This window comes from Scyliorhinus torazame, chromosome 26 (assembly GCF_047496885.1).
Source record: "Scyliorhinus torazame isolate Kashiwa2021f chromosome 26, sScyTor2.1, whole genome shotgun sequence".
Lineage (NCBI taxonomy): Eukaryota > Metazoa > Chordata > Chondrichthyes > Carcharhiniformes > Scyliorhinidae > Scyliorhinus > Scyliorhinus torazame.
The window spans coordinates 35,811,377-35,832,520 of record NC_092732.1 but is presented as its reverse complement, the minus strand read 5'-3'; the positions used below and the strand labels follow the sequence as shown (position 1 = coordinate 35,832,520).

The 21,144-nt window shown below is 56.5% G+C and overlaps 2 protein-coding genes across 3 annotated transcripts in view; one reads left to right on the top strand and one right to left on the bottom strand.

Moving 5' to 3' along the window:
- The window catches only part of LOC140402969 (semaphorin-6D-like), a 1,151,034-nt gene that overhangs the window by 78,196 nt on the left and 1,051,694 nt on the right, over positions 1 to 21,144 (top strand). The gene's annotated exons all lie outside the window — the stretch shown is intronic.
- Positions 1 to 21,144, bottom strand: part of LOC140402967 (tropomodulin-4-like) — a 43,949-nt gene that overhangs the window by 11,877 nt on the left and 10,928 nt on the right. The window contains exons 2-4 of the mRNA XM_072490617.1: positions 20,329 to 20,557; positions 12,814 to 12,970; positions 1,999 to 2,124 (exon numbers count right to left, since the gene is read on the bottom strand). Of these exons, the coding sequence (XP_072346718.1) occupies positions 1,999 to 2,124; positions 12,814 to 12,970; positions 20,329 to 20,445 (400 nt within the window). The 5' untranslated portion in view covers positions 20,446 to 20,557. The remainder of the gene's footprint in view (positions 1 to 1,998; positions 2,125 to 12,813; positions 12,971 to 20,328; positions 20,558 to 21,144) is intronic.

Below are 21,144 nucleotides of genomic sequence, written 5' to 3'. Positions count from 1 at the left end.
ATTGGGAGGGGGTGTAGGGGCTGGAGGAGGTTACAGAGATAGGGAGGGGGTGTAGGGGACTGGAGGAGGTTACAGAGATAAGGAGGGGGTGTAGGTGCTGGAGGAGGTTACAGAGATAGGGAGGGGGTGTCGGGGCGGGAGGAGGTTACAGAGATAGGGAGGGGGTGTAGGGGACTGGAGGAGGTTACAGAGACAGGGAGGGGGTGTAGGGGCTGGAGGAGGTTACAGAGATAGGGAGGGGGTGTAGGGGCTGGAGGAGGTTACAGAGATAGGGAGGGGGTGTCAGGGCTGGAGGAGGTTACAGAGACGGGGAGGGGGGTGTAGGGGCTGGAGGAGTTTACAGAGATAGGGAGGGGGTGTAGCGGCTGGAGGAGGTTACAGAGATAGGGAGGGGGTGTAGGGGCCGGAGGAGGTTACAGAGACGGGGAGGGGGGTGTAGGGGCTGGAGGAGGTTACAGAGATAGGGAGAGGGTGTAGAGGCTGGAGGAGGTTACAGAGATAGGGAGGGGGTGTAGGGGCTGGAGGAGGTTACAGAGATAGGGAGAGGGTGTAGAGGCTGGAGGAGGTTACAGAGATAGGGAGGGGGAGGGTGGAATGGTCAGAGTGTGATGATGGTAGTGTGGGCTGTGAGGAGGAAGCAAAGAGCCGACAAGGTGACTCGAACAGGCTGGTGGGTAAATGTGAGGTTACCCACTTCGATGGCAAAAACAGGAAGGCCGATTGTTACCTGAATGGATCAGTTTAGGAAAAGGGGAAGTGTAACGAGACCTGGGTGTGATGGTGGGACAGTCGCTGAAGGTTGACGTGCGGGTACAGCAGGCGGTGAGGAAAGCTTAGGGTATCCTGGCCTTCATGGCGAGAGGATTTGAGTATAGGAGTAGGGATGTAGTTATACAGGGCCTTGGTGAGGCCACACCTTGGGTATTGTGGGCAGTTTTGGTCTCCGAGTTTGAGGAAGGACGTTCTTGCTGTTGAGGGTGTCCAGCGAAGGTTCACTAATTTCCGGGAAGGAAGGACTGACACACAAAGAAAGTGTGGATCGATTGAGCTTGTACTCACTGGAGTTTCGAAGAATGAGAGAGGATATCATGGAAACATATCAAATCCTGATGGGACTGGACCGGCTAGAGGCGGGAAAAATGTTCCCGCATGGGAGTGGGATTCTGAGTTTGCAGGATCAGCCATGATCATATTGAATGGTGCTGCAGGCTCGAAGGGCTGAATGGCCTACTCCGGCACCTATTTTCTATGTTTCGCTGGAGTTTAGGCCCGGTGCCTGGCTCGGGTAGGCCCGGAGCCTGGCTCGGGTAGGCCCGGAGCCTGGCTCGGGTAGGCCCGGAGCCTGGCTCGGGTAGGCCCAGAGCCTGGCTCGGGTAGGCCCAGAGCCTGGCTCGGGTAGGCCCGGAGCCTGGCTCGGGTAGGCCCGGAGCCTGGCTCGGGTAGGCCCGAGGCTCCCGATCTCAGTTCTGTCTCAGGTTGAACAGTCAGTGAATATTCACCGCCTCAGGGCTGGGGGTGCTCCTTAAATACGATCCCCGGCTTTGTGTGCCAGAGTGCGTATTGGCCTCTCCGATGTCAAATGGCATTTTGCACGTTGACATCGATGCCGTGTGAAGGAGGAATCCGATCCTGCTGGATGGCCCGTTTTGGATAACTTAATCCCACCTCGCTGCGCCTGGGCAGCTTGACAGCTCGGAGGGCAGTGTGTGAGAGAATGTGCCTCCTGACCAGCCCCCCTCTCTGCCCCCTCGCCTCAGTCTCCTCCCTCAGGATAGGCACTCGAAGGGGGACGATTTGAGTGGTGGGGGGAGTGGGGGGGGGGGGGGGGCCGGGGGGGAGCCAGGGTTCCAACGCTCTAATCGGGCGACTCTCGCCAAGGCCCAGCGCAGGGCGGGCCTTGTCCTCGGTCGCTGGTTTATCCCTGTACCCGGTCCTCAGTAACCCCCCTTCCCCTCGTTTCCCAGACGCTCCCCTTCCTGAGGGACAGGCAGCTCTCACCGGCAATGTCACACATTTCGGCGTCAGTGGCGTTCGCGAGAGCTTCCTCCAGCTCCGGCTCGAGAATCACATCAGCATCTTTCTCAAACTGCGTCTTCTCCCGAACCTGAGCAACAAATGGCTTTCCTACAAAACGCAGAGAGAGAGAGAGTTAAACAGGGGGAAAAGAGAGAGAGAGAGGGAGGGAGGGAGGGAGAGACGGGGAGATAGATAGATAGAGGGAAAAGGGGATAGAGATAGAGACATGGAGAGAGACAGAGAGAGAGAGAGAGAGAGTTAAACATGGGGGAAAGAGAGAGAGATACAGAATAAAGTTCCCTCTACACTGTCCCCATCAAACACTCCCGGGACAGGTACAGCACGGGGTTAGATACAGAGTAAAGCTCCCTCTACACTGTCCACATCAAACACTCCCAGGACAGGTACAGCACGGGGTTAGATACAGAGTAAAGCTCCCTCTACACTGTCCCCATCAAACACTCCCAGGACAGGTACAGCACGGGGTTAGATACAGAGTAAAGCTCCCTCTACACTGTCCCCATCAAACACTCCCAGGACAGGTACAGCACGGGGTTAGATACAGAGTAAAGCTCCCTCTACACTGTCCCCATCAAACACTCCCAGGACAGGTACAGCACGGGGTTAGATACAGAGTAAAGCTCCCTCTACACTGTCCCCATCAAACACTCCCAGGACAGGTACAGCACGGGGTTAGATACAGAGTAAAGCTCCCTCTACACTGTCCCCAGCAAACACTCCCAGGACAGGTACAGCACGGGGTTAGATACAGAGTAAAGCTCCCTCTACACTGTCCCCATCAAACACTCCCAGGACAGGTACAGCACGGGGTTAGATACAGAGTAAAGCTCCCTCTACACTGTCCCCATCAAACACTCCCAGGACAGGTACAGCACGGGGTTAGATACAGAGTAAAGCTCCCTCTACACTGTCCCCATCAAACACTCCCAGGACAGGTACAGCACGGGGTTAGATACAGAGTAAAGCTCCCTCTACACTGTCCCCATCAAACACTCCCAGGACAGGTACAGCACGGGGTTAGATACAGAGTAAAGCTCCCTCTACACTGTCCCCAGCAAACACTCCCAGGACAGGTACAGCACGGGGTTAGATACAGAGTAAAGCTCCCTCTACACTGTCCCCATCAAACACTCCCAGGACAGGTACAGCACGGGGTTAGATACAGAGTAAAGCTCCCTCTACACTGTCCCCATCAAACACTCCCAGGACAGGTACAGCACGGGGTTAGATACAGAGTAAAGCTCCCTCTGCACTGTCCCCATCAAACACTCCCAGGACAGGTACAGCACGGGGTTAGATACAGAGTAAAGCTCCCTCTGCACTGTCCCCATCAAACACTCCCAGGACAGGTACAGCACGGGGTTAGATACAGAGTAAAGCTCCCTCTACACTGTCTCCATCAAACACTCCCAGGACAGGTACAGCACGGGGTTAGATACAGAGTAAAGCTCCCTCCACACTGTCCCCATCAAACACTCCCAGGACAGGTACAGCACGGGGTTAGATACAGAGTAAAGTTCCCTCTACACTGTCCCCTCAAACACTCCCAGGACAGGTACAGCACGGGGTTAGATACAGAGTAAAGCTCCCTCTACACTGTCTCCATCAAACACTCCCAGGACAGGTCCAGCACGGGGTTAGATACAGAGTAAAGCTCCCTCCATGTTATTCTCTAATTCTGAATAACGATTGTAGACTTCCAGTTAACACAAACACTTTATTCAATGGGTTTGTTCTGCTTCCAGAGCTCAACCAAATGTAAAACAGCCAAGAGGTACGACCAGGGAAGCTAAGGTAAGCTGCCTATGCTGAGCTGTCTTTGTCTGCTGCTGCTCACTAGCCCTGTGCTTCTCAAAGAGGCGGATCCTACCTTGGGCTGGACCCTTTATACCCGTCTCTGATGCTGCCCTCTAGTGATGCTGTCGCTGTCACCCCTGTGCTGCAGTCCCTGGTTTATGTGCAGATGTATGTACAGATGTACAGATCACTACATCCCCCCCTTTTGACTTGATATGTTTTCTAGACTGGCCTCAAGAAAACTGTACATAACAAAGTGGTGAGAATAAGCAAAGCTGCAAACTGCGAAAAAGATAAAAGTAATACAGAAACAATTAACTGTGTTATGAGAAATGTCCATATTTGTCTTGTGCGTGTGTTGAAGTGTCGTTACAAATCTAGCCGGTCGGGTGCCTCCGGCTTCTGCTGGAGCGTCTTAACGGTGGTGGTGGGGATGACGGTTTGATGTCATCAAGAGTACTGTCTGACGTTGTGTGGCGAGGAACGTCCTGTGGACAAATGGACTCGGTGAAGTCCCGTGTGTGAAACACCGGCGTTGTAGGCCGAAGCATTAACAGATCCCGGCGGTTACGGCGAAAGAGTACGCCCGCTGACGACTTGACGATGTCGGACCGCGGTGCCCCCTGACCGTGGCTGGCTCAGAGCATCCGCCTTCTGGGTCCCTGATCCTGACGATGTCGCCCATGTTCAGTGGCTTGAGTGGGATCGCATGTTGATCGTAGTAATGTTTTTGTTTGGACCGTAGTACCCGCATTTTGTCGAGTAGCAGAGCGTTATCGGGGTCTCGGAATTGTATCGCCGGGAGGGTTGTCTGGATGTCGCTACCGAAGAGCATCTGGGCTGGTGACAGTCCTGAGCTCAATGGGGTTGCTCGGAAGGATAGCAGCGCTAGGTTGATGTCCGAGCGTGAATCTGTTGCCTTGCGAATAAGCCGTTTAACAATGTGGGCACCCTTTTCCACTTTCCCATTTGACTGCGGGTAACGCGGACTGGATGTTACACGCCAAAAGCTGTAACGGATGAGAACTCTTTCCACTCCCAGCTCGCGAAGCAAGGGACCATTATCTGACATCACCACACGCGGGATTCCATGTCGCGCGGATGTCTCCCGGCACGCCTTGGTGACAGGTGAAGACGTGAGACCATGGAGTTTCAGTACCTCCGGATAGTTTGAGTAATAGTCCACGATCAAGACGTGATCACGCCCTGCGGCACAAAATAGGTCAATGGCCACTTTTGTCCACGGCGCCATTGTGAGTTCGTGTTGCTGCAGTGGTTCTTCGCACTGTGCGGGTTGGTGTCTTGGACAGGTGTCACATGTCATGACCATGTCCGTTACGTCTTGATTCATGCCGGGCCAGTACACAGCCCGGCGTGCTCGCCTTTTGCCGAGGTGGCCTTCACGAATCTTACGTGGCGTCTCGGCGCGGAGTGTGGCCGGAATCACAATCTGCGCATTGCGTAGCAGGAGGCCGGCAACTCCAATCAGTTCCGACTTGACGTTCTGAAATTGTGGACGTTGTCCCCCTCGTCCAACCGCGCTGGAGTAGGTGCAGCACCCCCCCCCCCCGTAAGGTTGCGTCTCCTGTCGGATTAGGCAAAGCTTCTCATCCGAAGCAAATTCTCCATGCAGAACCGTGTTTGGGCCTCGATTTCTCTGACGGGGGCTGGTGGTGCGTTGTCAGTGCCAATGGATCGGGACAGACATCGGCAATGGCGAGGTCTCTTCCCGGAGTGTACACTAGGGTGAAATCATACCTTCGCAGCTTCATCACGATGCGCTGCAGACGAGGTGTCATGTCATTCAGATCCTTGTCTATGATATGGACCAACGGTCTGTGGTCGGTTTCCACTATGAACGTGAGCAGGCCGTACACGTAGTCGTGGAACTTCAGAGTCCCAGTGAGGAGTCCGAGACATTCTTTCTCGACTTGTGCATATCTGCACTCAGTTGGGGTCATGGCCCTGGACGCGTCTGCCACCGGGACCCGGTCAGACTGGTCGGCCTGTTGGAGGAGAACGGCGCCAATCCCGTCCTGGCTGGCGTCAGTGGAGATCTTGGTGGGTCTGGTTGCGTCAAAGAAGGCAAGGGTCGGTGCCCTCGTGAGTTGCTGTTTGAGATCCACCCATTCATCCTGGTAACGTTGTGCCCGCTCGAACGCAGTGGTCTTTCGTAGGAGATTGCGTAAAGCTGCCGTCCGCGCGGACAGGTTTGGGGGGAACCTGACGAGGAAGTTGACAATGTCCTGTGGCGTCTTCATGGTCCATATCGCAGCGGTTTTCACCTCATCAGGGCTGACACCCTGAGATGATATGGTGTCACCCAGAGAGGTGACAGACTCCTTCGCCTGGTTCAGTTTCAAACCATATTTATGAATCCTCTGAAACACCTTCTTCAGACGACAGAGGGGTTCTCCTTCGGTGGTGGACCAGACGATGATGTCATCCACAGAGACTCTGACACCCTCGACTCCCTCGGTCATTTGCTCCATTATCCTGTGGACGATCTCGGACGCAGAGATGATGCCGAAGGGCAGGCGATTGAAGCAGAAACGTCCGAATGGCGTGTTGAACGTACACAGTAAGCTGCTCGAGTCATCGAGCTGTAGCTGTCGAAATCCCTGCGGAGGCGTCGGGCTTGGTGAAGATACGAGCGTTCGCCATCTCAGACGTGATCTCTTCACGCTTGGGGATGGGGGTCGTGTTCCCGGCGAATGTTCTGGTTCAGGTCCTTCGGGTCTACGCATACGCGAAGATCTCCAGAAGGTTTCTTAACCCAGACAATGGAGCTAGCCCAGTCGGTCGGCTGTGGGACTCGCGATATGACGCCTTGTGGCTGCAGTCTGTCGAGTTCCGCTTTCAACTTCTCCCGCGGTGGAGTTGGAACCCACCGGTGGGGCATGATTTTGTATCGGCAGGGTAGGGTGCCCGTTCCTTTAAATACGTCGGGGTATTCTTGTAGCATGCTGTGGATTTTAGCTTCCAGGCTTGATGGATCCTGGGTGTGCCTGTAAATGCGTTGCACCAGCCGCAGGCCTGAGGCCTAACCATGATGATTTATTGTCGTCTACAATCTCGAATCGTAGCTGCTGGCGTATCGTCTTGCTGTCCCCCCGGAGATGGCACGGTCCCCTTTGAGGCGATCTGATTGCCGCTGTAGTCCTTCAGCCGACATGCAGCGGCTATTATTCCCTGGTCTTCTGGAATCGAATGGAGGCCCTTGCTAGTGCGGAGGTTAGCTGAGGCCCCAGTGTCAAGCCTGAAGACGAATGGAAAGTCGTTGACTTGCACAGTCGCACGCAGTCCCCTCACTGCTGGAATCAATGCTGGCGACCGGGCGTGGCCATTGTTGTGTCACGTTCCTCAATGGTCTCGATCGTGTCCACGACAAGAGAGTTGTCGCAAGCGAGGTTGTCCGCGTCCGAGGAATACTCATTGCTTTTCTTGTGCTCCGTTGAGTCTAGGCTTTTTACGTTGAAGTTCTGTCTTGTGGTCTTCATGAGCAGAGCAGCTCCGCACTTGCGAGGCAAAGTGGTTGTATTTGCCACACTTCAAACATTGTTTTCCAGAGGCTGGACATTGCCCTTTTAAGTGGGCGTCACGACGCTGCCCCTCCGCGCTCGCGCCTGCGCAGTGGGCCTTTCTTCCGCGTCAAACCTTCGGGAGAACTGCGCCTGCGTGTGGCCTGCACCCAGGTTGGCGCGCGCGGGATGGCCGCTAGGGGAGCACCCACTGGACGCCTGGGCCACCATTTTGACGGGCTCGACCTCGGGGTGAAGGCCTTGGTCCCGGCAAGTAAACTCCTCATATTCTTCTTTACTTTTTTCACAAGTAGAGCATCTTTGCATGGCCGTCTCTCGGGTCAGGTCTTTTCGTTTTAAGAAGGATTTTCTAAGTCCCTCATCAGATAGACCGTCTACTATCTGGTCTCTGATGAGGGAGTCACGGAGGTTTTCAAAGTTGCAGGGTTGAGCTAGTAATTTTAAATCAGTTATAAAACCGCTGAAAGATTCTCCCGGTTTTTGCAAACGCCTGGGGAACTTGAATCTTTCAAATATCTCATGGACTTCAGATTGACAGCGGGTTTCAAATTTTTTGATGATTATTTCCATGTAGGTAAAGGAATTATATATTTCCAATGCCTGCGGCCCAGCCAGGGATAAGAGCAAGGCTATCTTCCTGACATCAGGCGCTCAGGTTAGATCCTTAGCTTCTAGATATATTTTGAACTGTTGTATAGAAAGTTTCCAATTGGAATGCATATTACCATATTAATTATGAATAATGACTGAAGACTTGCAGTTAACACAAACACTTTATTCAAAGGGTTTGTTCTGCTTCCAGAGCTCAACCAGATGTAAAACAGCCAAGAGGTGCGACCAGTGAAGCTGCGGTAAGCTGCCTATGCTGAGCTCTCTTTGTCTGCTGCTGCTCACTAGCTCTGTGCTTCTGAAAGAGGCGGATCCTCCCTTGGGCTGGACCCTTTATACCCGTCTCTGATACTCCCTCTAGTGATGCTGTGGCTGTTACATTTGTCTGTAGTCCCTGGTGTGTGCAGATGTATAGATCACTACACCCTCTACACTGTCCCCATCAAACACTCCCAGGACAGGTACAGCACGGGGTTAGATACAGAGTAAAGTTCCCTCTACACTGTCCCCATCAAACACTCCCAGGACAGGTACAGCACGGGGTTAGATACAGAGTAAAGCTCCCGCTACACTGTCCCCATCAAACACTCCCAGGACAGATACAGCACGGGGTTAGATACAGAGTAAAGCTCCCTCTACACTGTCCCCATCAAACACTCCCAGGACAGGTACAGCACGGGGTTAGATACAGAGTAAAGCCCCCTCTACACTGTCCTCATCAAACACTCCCAGGACAGGTACAGCACGGGATCAGACACAGAGTAAAGCTCCCTCTACACTGTCCCCATCAAACACTCCCAGGGCAGGCACAGCACGGGATCAGACACAGAGTAAAGCTCCCTCTACACTGTCCCCATCAAACACTCCCAGGACAGGTACAGCACGGGAATAGATACAGAGCAAAGCTCTCTCTACACTGTCCCCATCAAACACTCCCAGGACAGGTACAGCACGGGATCAGACACAGAGTAAAGCTCCCTCTACACTGTCCCCATCAAACACTCCCAGGACAGGTACAGCACGGGGTTAGATACAGAGTAACGCTCCCTCTACACTGTCCCCATCAAACACTCCCAGGACAGGTACAGCACGGGGTTAGATACAGAGTAAAGCTCCCTCTACACTGTCCCCATCAAACACTCCTAGGACAGGTACAGCACGGGGTTAGATACAGAGTGAAGCTCACTCTACACTGTCCCCATCAAACACTCCCAGGACAGGTACAGCACGGGATTAGATACAGAGTAAAGCTCCCTCTACACTGTCCCCATCAAACACTCCCAGGACAGGTACAGCACGGGGTTAGATACAGAGTGAAGCTCCCTCTACGCTGTCCCCATCAAACACTCCCAGGACAGGTACAGCACGGGATTAGATACAGAGTAAAGCTCCCTCTACACTGTCCCCATCAAACACTCCCAGGACAGGTACAGCACGGGGTTAGATACAGAGTAACGCTCCCTCTACACTGTCCCCATCAAACACTCCCAGGACAGGTACAGCACGGGGTTAGATACAGAGTAAAGCTCCCTCTACACTGTCCCCATCAAACACTCCCAGGACAGGTACAGCACGGGGTTAGATACAGAGTAAAGCTCCCTCTACACTGTCCCCATCAAACACTCCCAGGATAGGTACAGCACGGGGTTAGATATGGAGTAAAGCTCCCTCTACACTGTCCCCATCAAACACTCCCAGGACAGGTACAGCACGGGGTTAGATACAGAGTAAAGCTCCCTCTACACTGTCCCCATCAAACACTCCCAGGACAGGTACAGCACGGGGTTAGATACAGAGTAAGCTCCCTCTACACTGTCCCCATCAAACACTCCCAGGACAGGTACAGCACAGGGTTAGATATAGAGTAAAGCTCCCTCTATACTGTTCCCATCAAATACTCCCAGGACAGGTACAGCACGGGGTTAGATACAGAGTAAAGCTCCCTCTACACTGTTCCCATCAAACACTCCCAGGACAGGTACAGCACGGGGTTCGATACAGAGTAAAGCTCCCTCTACACTGTCTCCATCAAACACTCCCAGGACAGGTACAGCACGGGGTTAGATACAGAGTAACGCTCCCTCTACACTGTCCCCATCAAACACTCCCAGGACAGGTACAGCACGGGGTTAGATACAGAGTAAAGCTCCCTCTACACTGTCCCCATCAAACACTCCCAGGACAGGTACAGCACGGGGTTAGATACAGAGTAACGCTCCCTCTACACTGTCCCCATCAAACACTCCCAGGACAGGTACAGCACGGGGTTAGATACAGAGTAAAGCTCCCTCTACACTGTCCCCATCAAACACTCCCAGGACAGGTACAGCACGGGGTTAGATATGGAGTAAAGCTCCCTCTACACTGTCCCCATCAAACACTCCCAGGACAAGTACAGCACGGGGTTAGATACAGAGTAAAGCTCCCTCTACACTGTCCCCATCAAACACTCCCAGGACAGGTACAGCACGGGGTTAGATACAGAGTAAAGCTCCCTCTACACTGTTCCCATCAAACACTCCCAGGACAGGTACAGCACGGGGTTAGATATGGAGTAAAGCTCCCTCTACACTGTTCCCATCAAACACTCCCAGGACAGGTACAGCACGGGGTTAGATACAGAGTAAAGCTCCCTCTACACTGTCCCCATCAAACATTCCCAGGGCAGGTACAGCACGGGGTTAGATACAGAGTAAAGCTCCCTCTACACTGTCCCCATCAAACACTCCCAGGACAGGTACAGCACGGGGTTAGATACAGAGTAAAGCTCCCTCTACACTGTCTCCATCAAACATTCCCAGGACAGGTACAGCACGGTGCTAGATAAGGAGTAAAACTCTGTATCTGATTAAATGTAATACAGCAGAAAGGACCCCAGGTGAGTCCGTCACATAGTTTTTGTTGATATTGGTGAACATGGCACTTCCCTGTCAGAAACGCTCCGTGATCGCTTGGTCTGCTGCATTAATTTTTATTTTTTTTAATTAAATATAAATTTAGCGTACCCAATTAATTTTTTCCCATTCAGGGACAATTTAGCGTGGCCAATCCACCTGCCCTGCACATCTTTGGGTTGTGGGGGCGAACCCCCGTGCAAACATGGGGAGAATGTGCAAACTCCACACGGACAGTGACCCAGAGCCGGGATCGAACCTGGGACCTCGGCGCCGTGGGGCAGCAGGGCTAACCACTGTGCCACCGTGCTGCCCCGTCTGCAGCATTAATAATGTGGCTTTGCAAAACCAAATTACTAGCCGAAGCTTCCTCAAACCTGCAGCAGGCAGTGCAGATGTCGCTTTCTGACAAAAAACGACCTAAACGACCCTCTTATGGACTGACCTCATTAACACTTCACCCCTGTAGGCTCCACCCCATGTCCGTGTCTATGTATTTACATTGTGGACATTGTGTTGCCCTATTATTATGGGCCAGGGTTTAGAGAACCCCAAAGTGTATCATGGAGTTCACCTGACCCACAACTTTTGCTAGATTGTGGTGCGGGGAGCACACGGCCCACTCTCCAGGTATGGGACAGCAGAAATGGAAAAGTATTTTTAAAAGCAAAACAATGTTTATTCTATGAACTCAAGTTAACCTTTTTAAAACATTTTGGTAGGAATAACAGCAAAAGGAATTATTATTCAAATTATAAAATATTAAAACATGCTGCTGTGCAGAGAGACCTGGGTGTGCTAGTGCATGAGTCGCAAAAAGTTGGTTTACAGGTGCAACAGGTGATTAAGAAGGCAAATGGAATTTTGTCCTTCATTGCTAGAGGGATGGAGTTTAAGACTAGGGAGGTTATGCTGCAATTGTATAAGGTGTTAGCGAGGCCACACCTGGAGTATTGTGTTCAGTTTTGGTCTCCTTACCTGAGAAAGGACGTACTGGCACTGGAGGGTGTGCAGAGGAGATTCACTAGGTTAATCCCAGAGTTGAGGGGGTTGTATTGCGAGGAGAGGTTGAGTAGACTAGGACTGTACTCGTTGGAATTTAGAAGGATGCGGGGGGGATCTTATAGAAACATGTAACATTATGACGGGAATAGATAGGATAGATGCGGGCAGGTTGTTTCCAGTGGCGGGTGAAAGCAGAACTAGGGGGCATAGCCTCAAAATAAGGAGAAGTGGATTTAGCACTGAGCTCAGGAGGAACCTCTTTACCCAAAGGGTTGTGAATCTACGGAATTCCTTGCCGAGTGAAGCAGTTGAGGCTCCTTCATTCAATGTTTTCATGATAAAGATAGATAGTTTCTTGAAGAATAAAGGGTTATGGTGTCGGGCGGGAAAGTGGAGCTGAGTCCACAAAAGATCAGCCATGATCTCATTGAATGCCGAAGGTGGAAGTCGAGCTCAGCCGGCTTGCAGGATTAGGGATCATCCGGCCCGTGCGTTTCACAGATTGGGCGACGCCGGTGGTTCCTGTGCTGAAGCATGACAAGACGGTCCAGTTATGCGGGGATTATAAAATGACGGTGAATACGGCTTCTCCTTGGACCACTTGGGAGTTCAGCATCTCGTGTTGTGCGGTGGTCATGGTCGTCAACGCCGAGGGAATTGAGGTGGAGGACGGTGTCCTGCTCTGGGGTCATCGTCCCTGTAACAGGCCAGGTGTTAACCTGGAATAACCTCTCCAATGGACACCCGTGCGCCGGCTACGATTGGTGGCCGAGCCTGGGCACGGGCGCCGAGCGAATGGTCCAACAATGGCACCAGAATCTGGCACCAACCACGCCCGCATGTCTCCCCCCCCACCAGGCCTGCCCTCCACCAACCTTTGGACATCGAGGTCTAACGCTAACGGCTCGCATTCACCTTGGGTTCCTCACCTCGTTTCTCGCCGGTGAAGGGTATCAGGTCCTCCCGGTCCTCCGCCTCCATGGCCTCCTTCTCCAGGTAGCCCAGCAACTGGTCTCGGTCGTAGGGACCCGTCGGGTTCTTTTTGGTCTGGTCTCTCTGTCGCATTCCTGCTGGCAAGAGGGCATTCTGTACGGAGGAGGGGAGGAGGCGGAGGAGAGGGGGAGAGGGGCCGAGAGAGAGGGAGAGAGTGACAGAGAGAAGGGGAAAACAAGTCAGAGAGAGAGAGAAAAACCAGACACAGACGGAGGGAGTTAGTTTATGAAACCTGCATGGTAACATGCCCTAAATGGGCTGTGTCGACACCCATATCCCCCGCCCGACACCCATATCCCCCTCCCAATGCCCATATCCCCCTCCCAATGCCCATATCCCCCGCTCGACATCCATATCCCCGCCCGACACCCATATCCCCCGCCCGACACCCATATCCCCCTCCCAATGCCCATATCCCCCGCCCAACACCCATATCCCCCTCCCAATGCCCATATCTCCCGCCTGACACCCATATCCCCCGCTCAACACCCATATCCCCCGCCCGACACCCATATCCCCCGCCCGACACCCATATCCCCCTCCCAATGCCCATATCTCCCGCCTGACACCCATATCCCCCGCTCAACACCCATATCCCCCGCCCGACACCCATATCCCCCTCCCAATGCCCATATCTCCCGCCTGACACCCATATCCCCCGCTCAACACTCATATCCCCAGCCTGACACCCATATCCCCCTCCCAATACCCATATCCCCCTTCCAATACCCATATCCCCCGCCTGACACCCATATCCCCCGTTCAACACCCATATCCCCCGCTCAACACCCATATCCCCCTTCCAATACCCATATCCCCCGCCTGACACCCATATCCCCCGTTCAACACCCATATCCCCCGCTCAACACCCATATCCCCCGTTCAACACCCATATCCCCCGCTCAACACCCATATCCCCCGCTCAACACCCATATCCCCAGCCTGACACCCATATCCCCCGCCCGCCACCCATAACCCCTGCCCCATGCCCATATCCCCCGCTCGACATCCATATTCCCCGCCTGACACCCATATCCCCCGCCCAACACACACATCCCCCGCCCGACACACATATCCCCCGCCCGACACCCATAGCCCCCGCCCGACACCCATATCCCCTGCCTGACACCCAAATCCCCCGCCTGACACCCAAATCCCCGCTCGACACCCATATCCCCCGCCAGACACCCATATCCCCTGCCCGACACCCATATCCCCGCCCGACACCCATATCCCCCGCCCGACACCCATATCCCCCGCCCGACACCCATATCCCCCGCCCAACACACACATCCCCCGCCCAACACACACATCCCCCGCCCAACACACACATCCCCCGCCCAACACCCATATCCCCCGCCCGACACCCATATCCTCCGCCGGACACCCATAGCCCCCGCCTGACACCCATATCCCCCGCCCGACAACCATATCCCCCGCCGGACACCCATATCCCCCGCCTGACACCCATATCCCCCGCTCGACACCCATATCCCGCGCTCGACACCCATATCCCGCGCTCGACACCCTTATACCCCGCCTCACACCCATATCCCCCGCCTGACACCCATATCCCCCGCTCGACACCCATATCCCCCGCCCAATGCCCATATCCCCCACCTGACACCCATATCCACCACTCGACACCCATATCCCCCGCCTGACACCCATATCCCCCGCCCAACACCCATATTCCACGCCCAACACCCATATCCCCTGCTCGTCAACCATATCCCCAGCCTGACACCCATATCCCCTGCCCGATACCCATATCCCCGCCTGACACCCATATCCACTGCCTGACACCCATATCCCCGCCTGACACCCATATCCCCTGCCCGATACCCATATCCCCGCCTGACACCCATATCCCCAGCCTGACACCTATATCCCCAGCCTGACACCCATATCCCCTACCCGATACCCATATCCCCGCCTGACACCCATATCCCCAGCCTGACACCCATATCCCCGCCTGACACCCATATCCACTGCCTGACACCCATATCCCCGCCCAACACCCATATCACCAGCCTGACACCCATATCCCCTGCCCGATACCCATATCCCTGCCTGACACCCATATCCCCAGCCTGACACCCATATCCCCGCCCGACACCCATATCCACTGCCTGACACCCATATCCCCGCTCGACACCCATATCCCCGCTCGACACCCATATCCCCGCCTGACAACCATATCCCCCGCCCGACAACCATATCCCCACTCGACACCCATATCCCCGCTCGACACCCATATCCCCGCTCGACACCCATATCCCCGCTTGACACCCATATCCACTGCCTGACACCCATATCCCCGCCTGACACCCATTTCCACTGCCTGACACCCATATCCCCGCTCGACACCCATATCCCCCGCTCGACACCCATATCCCCCGCCTGACACCCATATCCCCCGCCTGACACCCATATCCCCCGCCTGACACCCATATTCCCCGCTCAACACCCATATCCTCCGCCTGACACCCATATCCCCTGCCTGACACCCATATCCCCCGCCCGATAACCATATCCCCCACCCGACAACCATATCCCCCGCCCGACATCCATATCCCCCACCTGACACCCATATCCCCGCTCGACACCCATATCCACCGCTCGACACCCATATCCCCCGCTCGACACCCATATCCCCGTCCGACACCCAAATCCCCGCTCGACACCCATATCCCCCGCCCGACACCCATATCCCGCGCTCGACACCCATATCCCGCGCTCGACACCCATATCCCGCGCTCGACACCCATATACCCCGCCTCACACCCATATCCCCCGCCTGACACCCATATCCCGCGCTCGACACCCATATCCCGCGCTCGACACCCATATCCCCCGCTCGACACCCATATCCCCGCCGGACACCCATAGCCCCCGCCTGACACCCATATCCCGCGCTCGACACCCATATCCCGCGCTCGGCACCCATATCCCCCGCTCGACACCCATATCCCCGCCGGACACCCATAGCCCCCGCCTGACACCCATATCCCCCGCTCGATACCCATATCCCGCGCTCGACACCCATATCCCGCGCTCGACACCCATATACCCCGCCTCACACCCATATCCCCCGCCTGACACCCATATCCCCCGCTCGACACCCATATCCCCCGCCCAATGCCCATATCCCCCACCTGACACCCATATCCACCACTCGACACCCATATCCCCCGCCTGACACCCATATCCCCCGCCCAACACCCATATTCCACGCCCAACACCCATATCCCCTGCTCGTCAACCATATCCCCAGCCTGACACCCATATCCCCTGCCCGATACCCATATCCCCGCCTGACACCCATATCCACTGCCTGACACCCATATCCCCGCCTGACACCCATATCCCCTGCCCGATACCCATATCCCCGCCTGACACCCATATCCCCAGCCTGACACCTATATCCCCAGCCTGACACCCATATCCCCTGCCCGATACCCATATCCCCGCCTGACACCCATATCCCCAGCCTGACACCCATATCCCCACCTGACACCCATATCCACTGCCTGACACCCATATCCCCGCCCGACACCCATTCCACCAGCCTGACACCCATATCCCCTGCCCGATACCCATATCCCTGCCTGACACCCATATCCCCAGCCTGACACCCATATCCCCGCCCGACACCCATATCCACTGCCTGACACCCATATCCCCGCTCGACACCCATATCCCCGCCTGACAACCATATCCCCCGCCCGACAACCATATCCCCGCTCGACAACCATATCCCCGCTCGACACCCATATCCCCGCTTGACACCCATATCCACTGCCTGACACCCATATCCCCGCCTGACACCCATTTCCACTGCCTGACACCCATATCCCCTGCCTGACACCCATATCCCCGCTCGACACCCATATCCCCCGCCTGACACCCATATCCCCCGCCTGACACCCATATCCCCCGCTCGACACCCATATCCCCCGCCTGACACCCATATCCCCCGCCTGACACCCATATCCACCGCCCGATAACCATATCCCCCGCCCGACAACCAAATCCCCCGCCCGACACCCATATCCCCCACCTGACACCCATATCCCCGCTCGACACCCATATCCCCCGCTCGACATCCATATCCCCCGCTCGACACCCATATCCCCGCCCGACACCCATATCCCTGCTCGACACCCATATCCCCCGCCCGACACCCATATCCCCCGCCTGACACCCATATCCACCACTCGACACCCATATCCCCGCCTGACACTCATATCCCCGCCCGACACCCATATCCCCCGCCCGACACCCATATCCCCCGCCCGACACCCATATCTCCGCTCGACACCCATATCCCCCGCTCGACACCCATATCCCCCGCCTGACACCCATATCCCCCGCCTGACACCCATATCCCCCGCCCGACAACCATATCCCCCGCTCGACGCCCATATCCCCCGCTCGACACCCATATCCCCCGCCCGACACCCACATCCCCGCTCGACACCCATATCCCCCGCCTGACAACCATATCCCCCGCCTGACACCCATATCCACCACTCGACACCCATATCCCCGCCTGACACCCATATCCCCGCCCGACACCCATATCCCCCGCCCGACACCCATATCCCCGCTCGACACCCATATCCCCCGCTCGACACCCATATCCCCCGCCTGACACCCATATCCCCCGCCTGACACCCATATCCCCCGCCCGACAACCATATCCCCCGCTCAACGCCCATATCCCCCGCTCGACACCCATATCCCCCGCCCGACACCCATATCTCCGCTCGACACCATATCTCCCGCCTGACACCCATATCCCCCGCCTGACACCCATATCCCCTGCCTGACACCCATATCCCCCGCCCGACACCCATATCCCCGCTCGACACCCATATCCCCCGCCTGACACCCATATCCCCCGCCCGATAACCATATCCCCGCCCGACAACCATATCCCCCGCCCGACACCCATATCCCCCACCTGACACCCATATCCCCGCTCGACACCCATATCCCCCGCTCGACACCCATATCTCCCGCCCGACACCCATATCCCCGCTCGACACCCATATCCCCCGCCTGACACCCATATCCCCCGCCTGACACCCATATCCCCGCTCGACACCCATATCCCCCGCTCAACACCCATATCCCCCGCCCGACACCCATATCCCCCGCCCGACACCCATATCCCCGCCCGACACCCATATCCCCCGCCTGACACCCATATCCCTGCCCGACACCCATATCCCCGCTCGACACCCATATCCCCCGCTCGACACCCATATCCCCGCTCGACACCCATATCCCCCGCCCGACACCAACACACACATGTCTTGAGAAAATAAGGAAACAATGGTGTGGCTGTTTGGCTACAGGTGGCATCATGCCCTACCGGATGTTGGAAGTGGGCAGTGGTGAGGGAGAATGAAGATATTACATTTCCATAGCGCCTTTCACCACCTCAGAGTGTTCTCGAAGCCAATGAGATGCTTTATAAATGCAGTCACTGTTGTAAGAATGACGACAGATGGTTGGTGCACAGCAAGGTCCCATCAACATGGTGATAATGACCCAATTCATCTGTTTTTTTTGTGATGTTGGTTGAAGGTTAAATTTTGACCCAAAGGACCCGAATAGTGGCACTCCTTCAGTACCGACCCTCCCACAGCGCGGCGCTCCCTCAGTACTGACCCTCCGACAGTGCGGCGCTGCCTCAGTACCGACCCTCCCACAGTGAGGCTCTCCCTCAGTACTGACCCTCCCACAGTGCGGCACTCCCTCAGTACCGACCCTCCGACAGTGCGGTGCTCCCTCAGTACTGACCCTCCCACAGTGCGGCTCTCCCTCAGTACCAACCCTCCCACAGTGCGGCACTCCCTCAGTACTGACCCTCCCACAGTGCGGCGCTCCCTCAGTACTGACCGTCCCACAGTGCGGCGCTCCCTCAGTACTGACCCTCCCACAGTGCGGTGCTCCCTCAGTACTGACCCTCCCACAGTGCGGCACTCACTCAGCACTGACCCTCCGACAGTGCGGTGCTCCCTCAGCACTGACCCTCTGACAGTGCGGCGCTCCCTCAGTACTCACCCTCTGACAGTGCGGGGCTCCCTCAGTACTGACCCTCTCACAGTGCGGCGCCCCCTCAGTACTGACCCCCCCCCACAGTGCGGTGCTCCCTCAGTACTGACCCTCCCACAGTGCGGCGCTCCCTCAGTCGTGACCCTCCGACAGTGCGGCGCTCCCTCAGCACTGACCCTCCGACAGTGCGGCGCTCCCTCAGTACTGACCCTCTGACAGTGTGGCGCTCCCTCAGTAGTGACCCTCCCACAGTGCGGCGCTCCCTCGGTACTGACCCTCCGACAGTGCGGCGCTCCCTCGGTACTGACCCTCCCACAGTGCAGCGCTCCCTCAGTACTGACCCTCCCACAGTGCGGCTCTCCCTCAGTACTGACCCTCCGACAGTGCAGCGCTCCCTCAGTACTGACCCTCCGACAGTGCGGTGCTCCCTCAGTACTGACCCTCCCACAGTGCGGCGCCCCCTCAGTACTGACCCTCCCACAGTGCGGTGCTCCCTCAGTACTGACCCCCCCCCCACAGTGTGGTGCTCCCTCAGTACTGACCCTCCCAGAGTGCGGCGCTCCCTCAGTCGTGACCCTCCCACAGTGCGGCGCTCCCTCAGCACTGACCCTCCGACAGTGCGGCGCTCCCTCAGTACTGACCCTCTGACAGTGTGGCGCTCCCTCAGTAGTGACCCTCCCACAGTGCGGCGCTCCCTCGGTACTGACCCTCCGACAGTGCGGCGCTCCCTCGGTACTGACCCTCCCACAGTGCAGCGCTCCCTCAGTACTGACCCTCCCACAGTGCGGCTCTCCCTCAGTACTGACCCTCCGACAGTGCAGCGCTCCCTCAGTACTGACCCTCCCACAGTGCGGCTCTCCCTCGGTACTGACCCTCCCACAGTGCGGCGCTCCCTCAGCACTGACCCTCCCACAGTGCGGCGCTCCCTCAGTACTGACCCTCCCACAGTGCGGCGCTCCCTCAGCACTGACCCTCCCACAGTGCGGCGCTCCCTCAGTACTGACCCTCCCACAGTGCGGCGCTCCCTCAGTACTGACCCTCCCACAGTGCGGCGCTCCCTCAGTACTGACCCTCCCACAGTGCGGCACTCCCTCAGTACTGACCCTCCCACAGTGCGGCGCTCCCTCAGTACTGAATGGACGTCCCTCGAAATGGAACGCTGTGATCTGGGTCCTGCCTTGTTCCGATTGGTCTGACCACACCCTTCATTCGAATAAAAAGAGTCCCTCATTGGGTGAGAAGCGTTTCATGAGGTGGTGACAGGCGCCGGAGCAATGCGGCTGCTCAGATCCGCCGAGACTGTTGCTTGATCACCCCCCCACCCCAGATTGCCCCCATCCTCCCCCCCCATCCAGATCCTCCCCATCCCGCGTCCTCCTCACCTCCGGGTCCATCTCTGTCAGCTCATCGTCCAACTTCTGGAGCTCGTCCTCCGAGAGTTGGCCCAAGATCTGGTCCTCGTCGATGTTGAGGTACTTGGCCATGTCGTGATGCGCCATGTCCGATCAGTGTTGGGGAGGGAGGGGGGGTTCTTGTGGAGTGTAGGTGGGGGGGGGGGGTTTGGTGCCCACAAAGATTCCTGGCCCACCGCTCCGGCCTTTCCGAGCGAGCCTGTCGGAGACAGCGGGAAGTGTCAGTCGGCACGGGTTCAGCGCTCATCGGGCGTTTTCGAACGAGGGGGGGGCTGCGGCCATTTTACCCCGGCATTGCCCTTTCTGCCCCCCCCTCTCGTCCGTCGCCCACCTCGAGCAAGCCTCCCCCTACAATAAAACCTCTCCTCATCATCCACCTCAGCCCCCCCCCCTCCCCTCCCTCTCTCTCTCTCCCTGCCCCGCTTCAAACCCCGGCAGCACGCTGTCCGCCGTGGGATCCTGCTGTGCACTGATCCGCCGTCGCCACTCCCACCACCCCCCCCCCCCCCCCCCCACCCTCCGTCACCCCGGCAACAGAGCCCAGCGCAGAAACGGGCTGTCGGGAGGCTCTCTTGTCGTGCCCGCGCGCCAGGAACAGACTTCAGAGCTCTCCGACGGCAGGTGCGATTCCACGAAGAAATGGGGCGGGCATTACCTATGGGGCAATTCTGAGTGCGCTGGGAATCGCTACCAGCTCCCCATTCCAGATCACCGGCCTGACCCGCGGCGTGACGCACTTTTAAAAACATTTTACAGTCCCCGATTATTTCTTTCCAATTAAGGGGC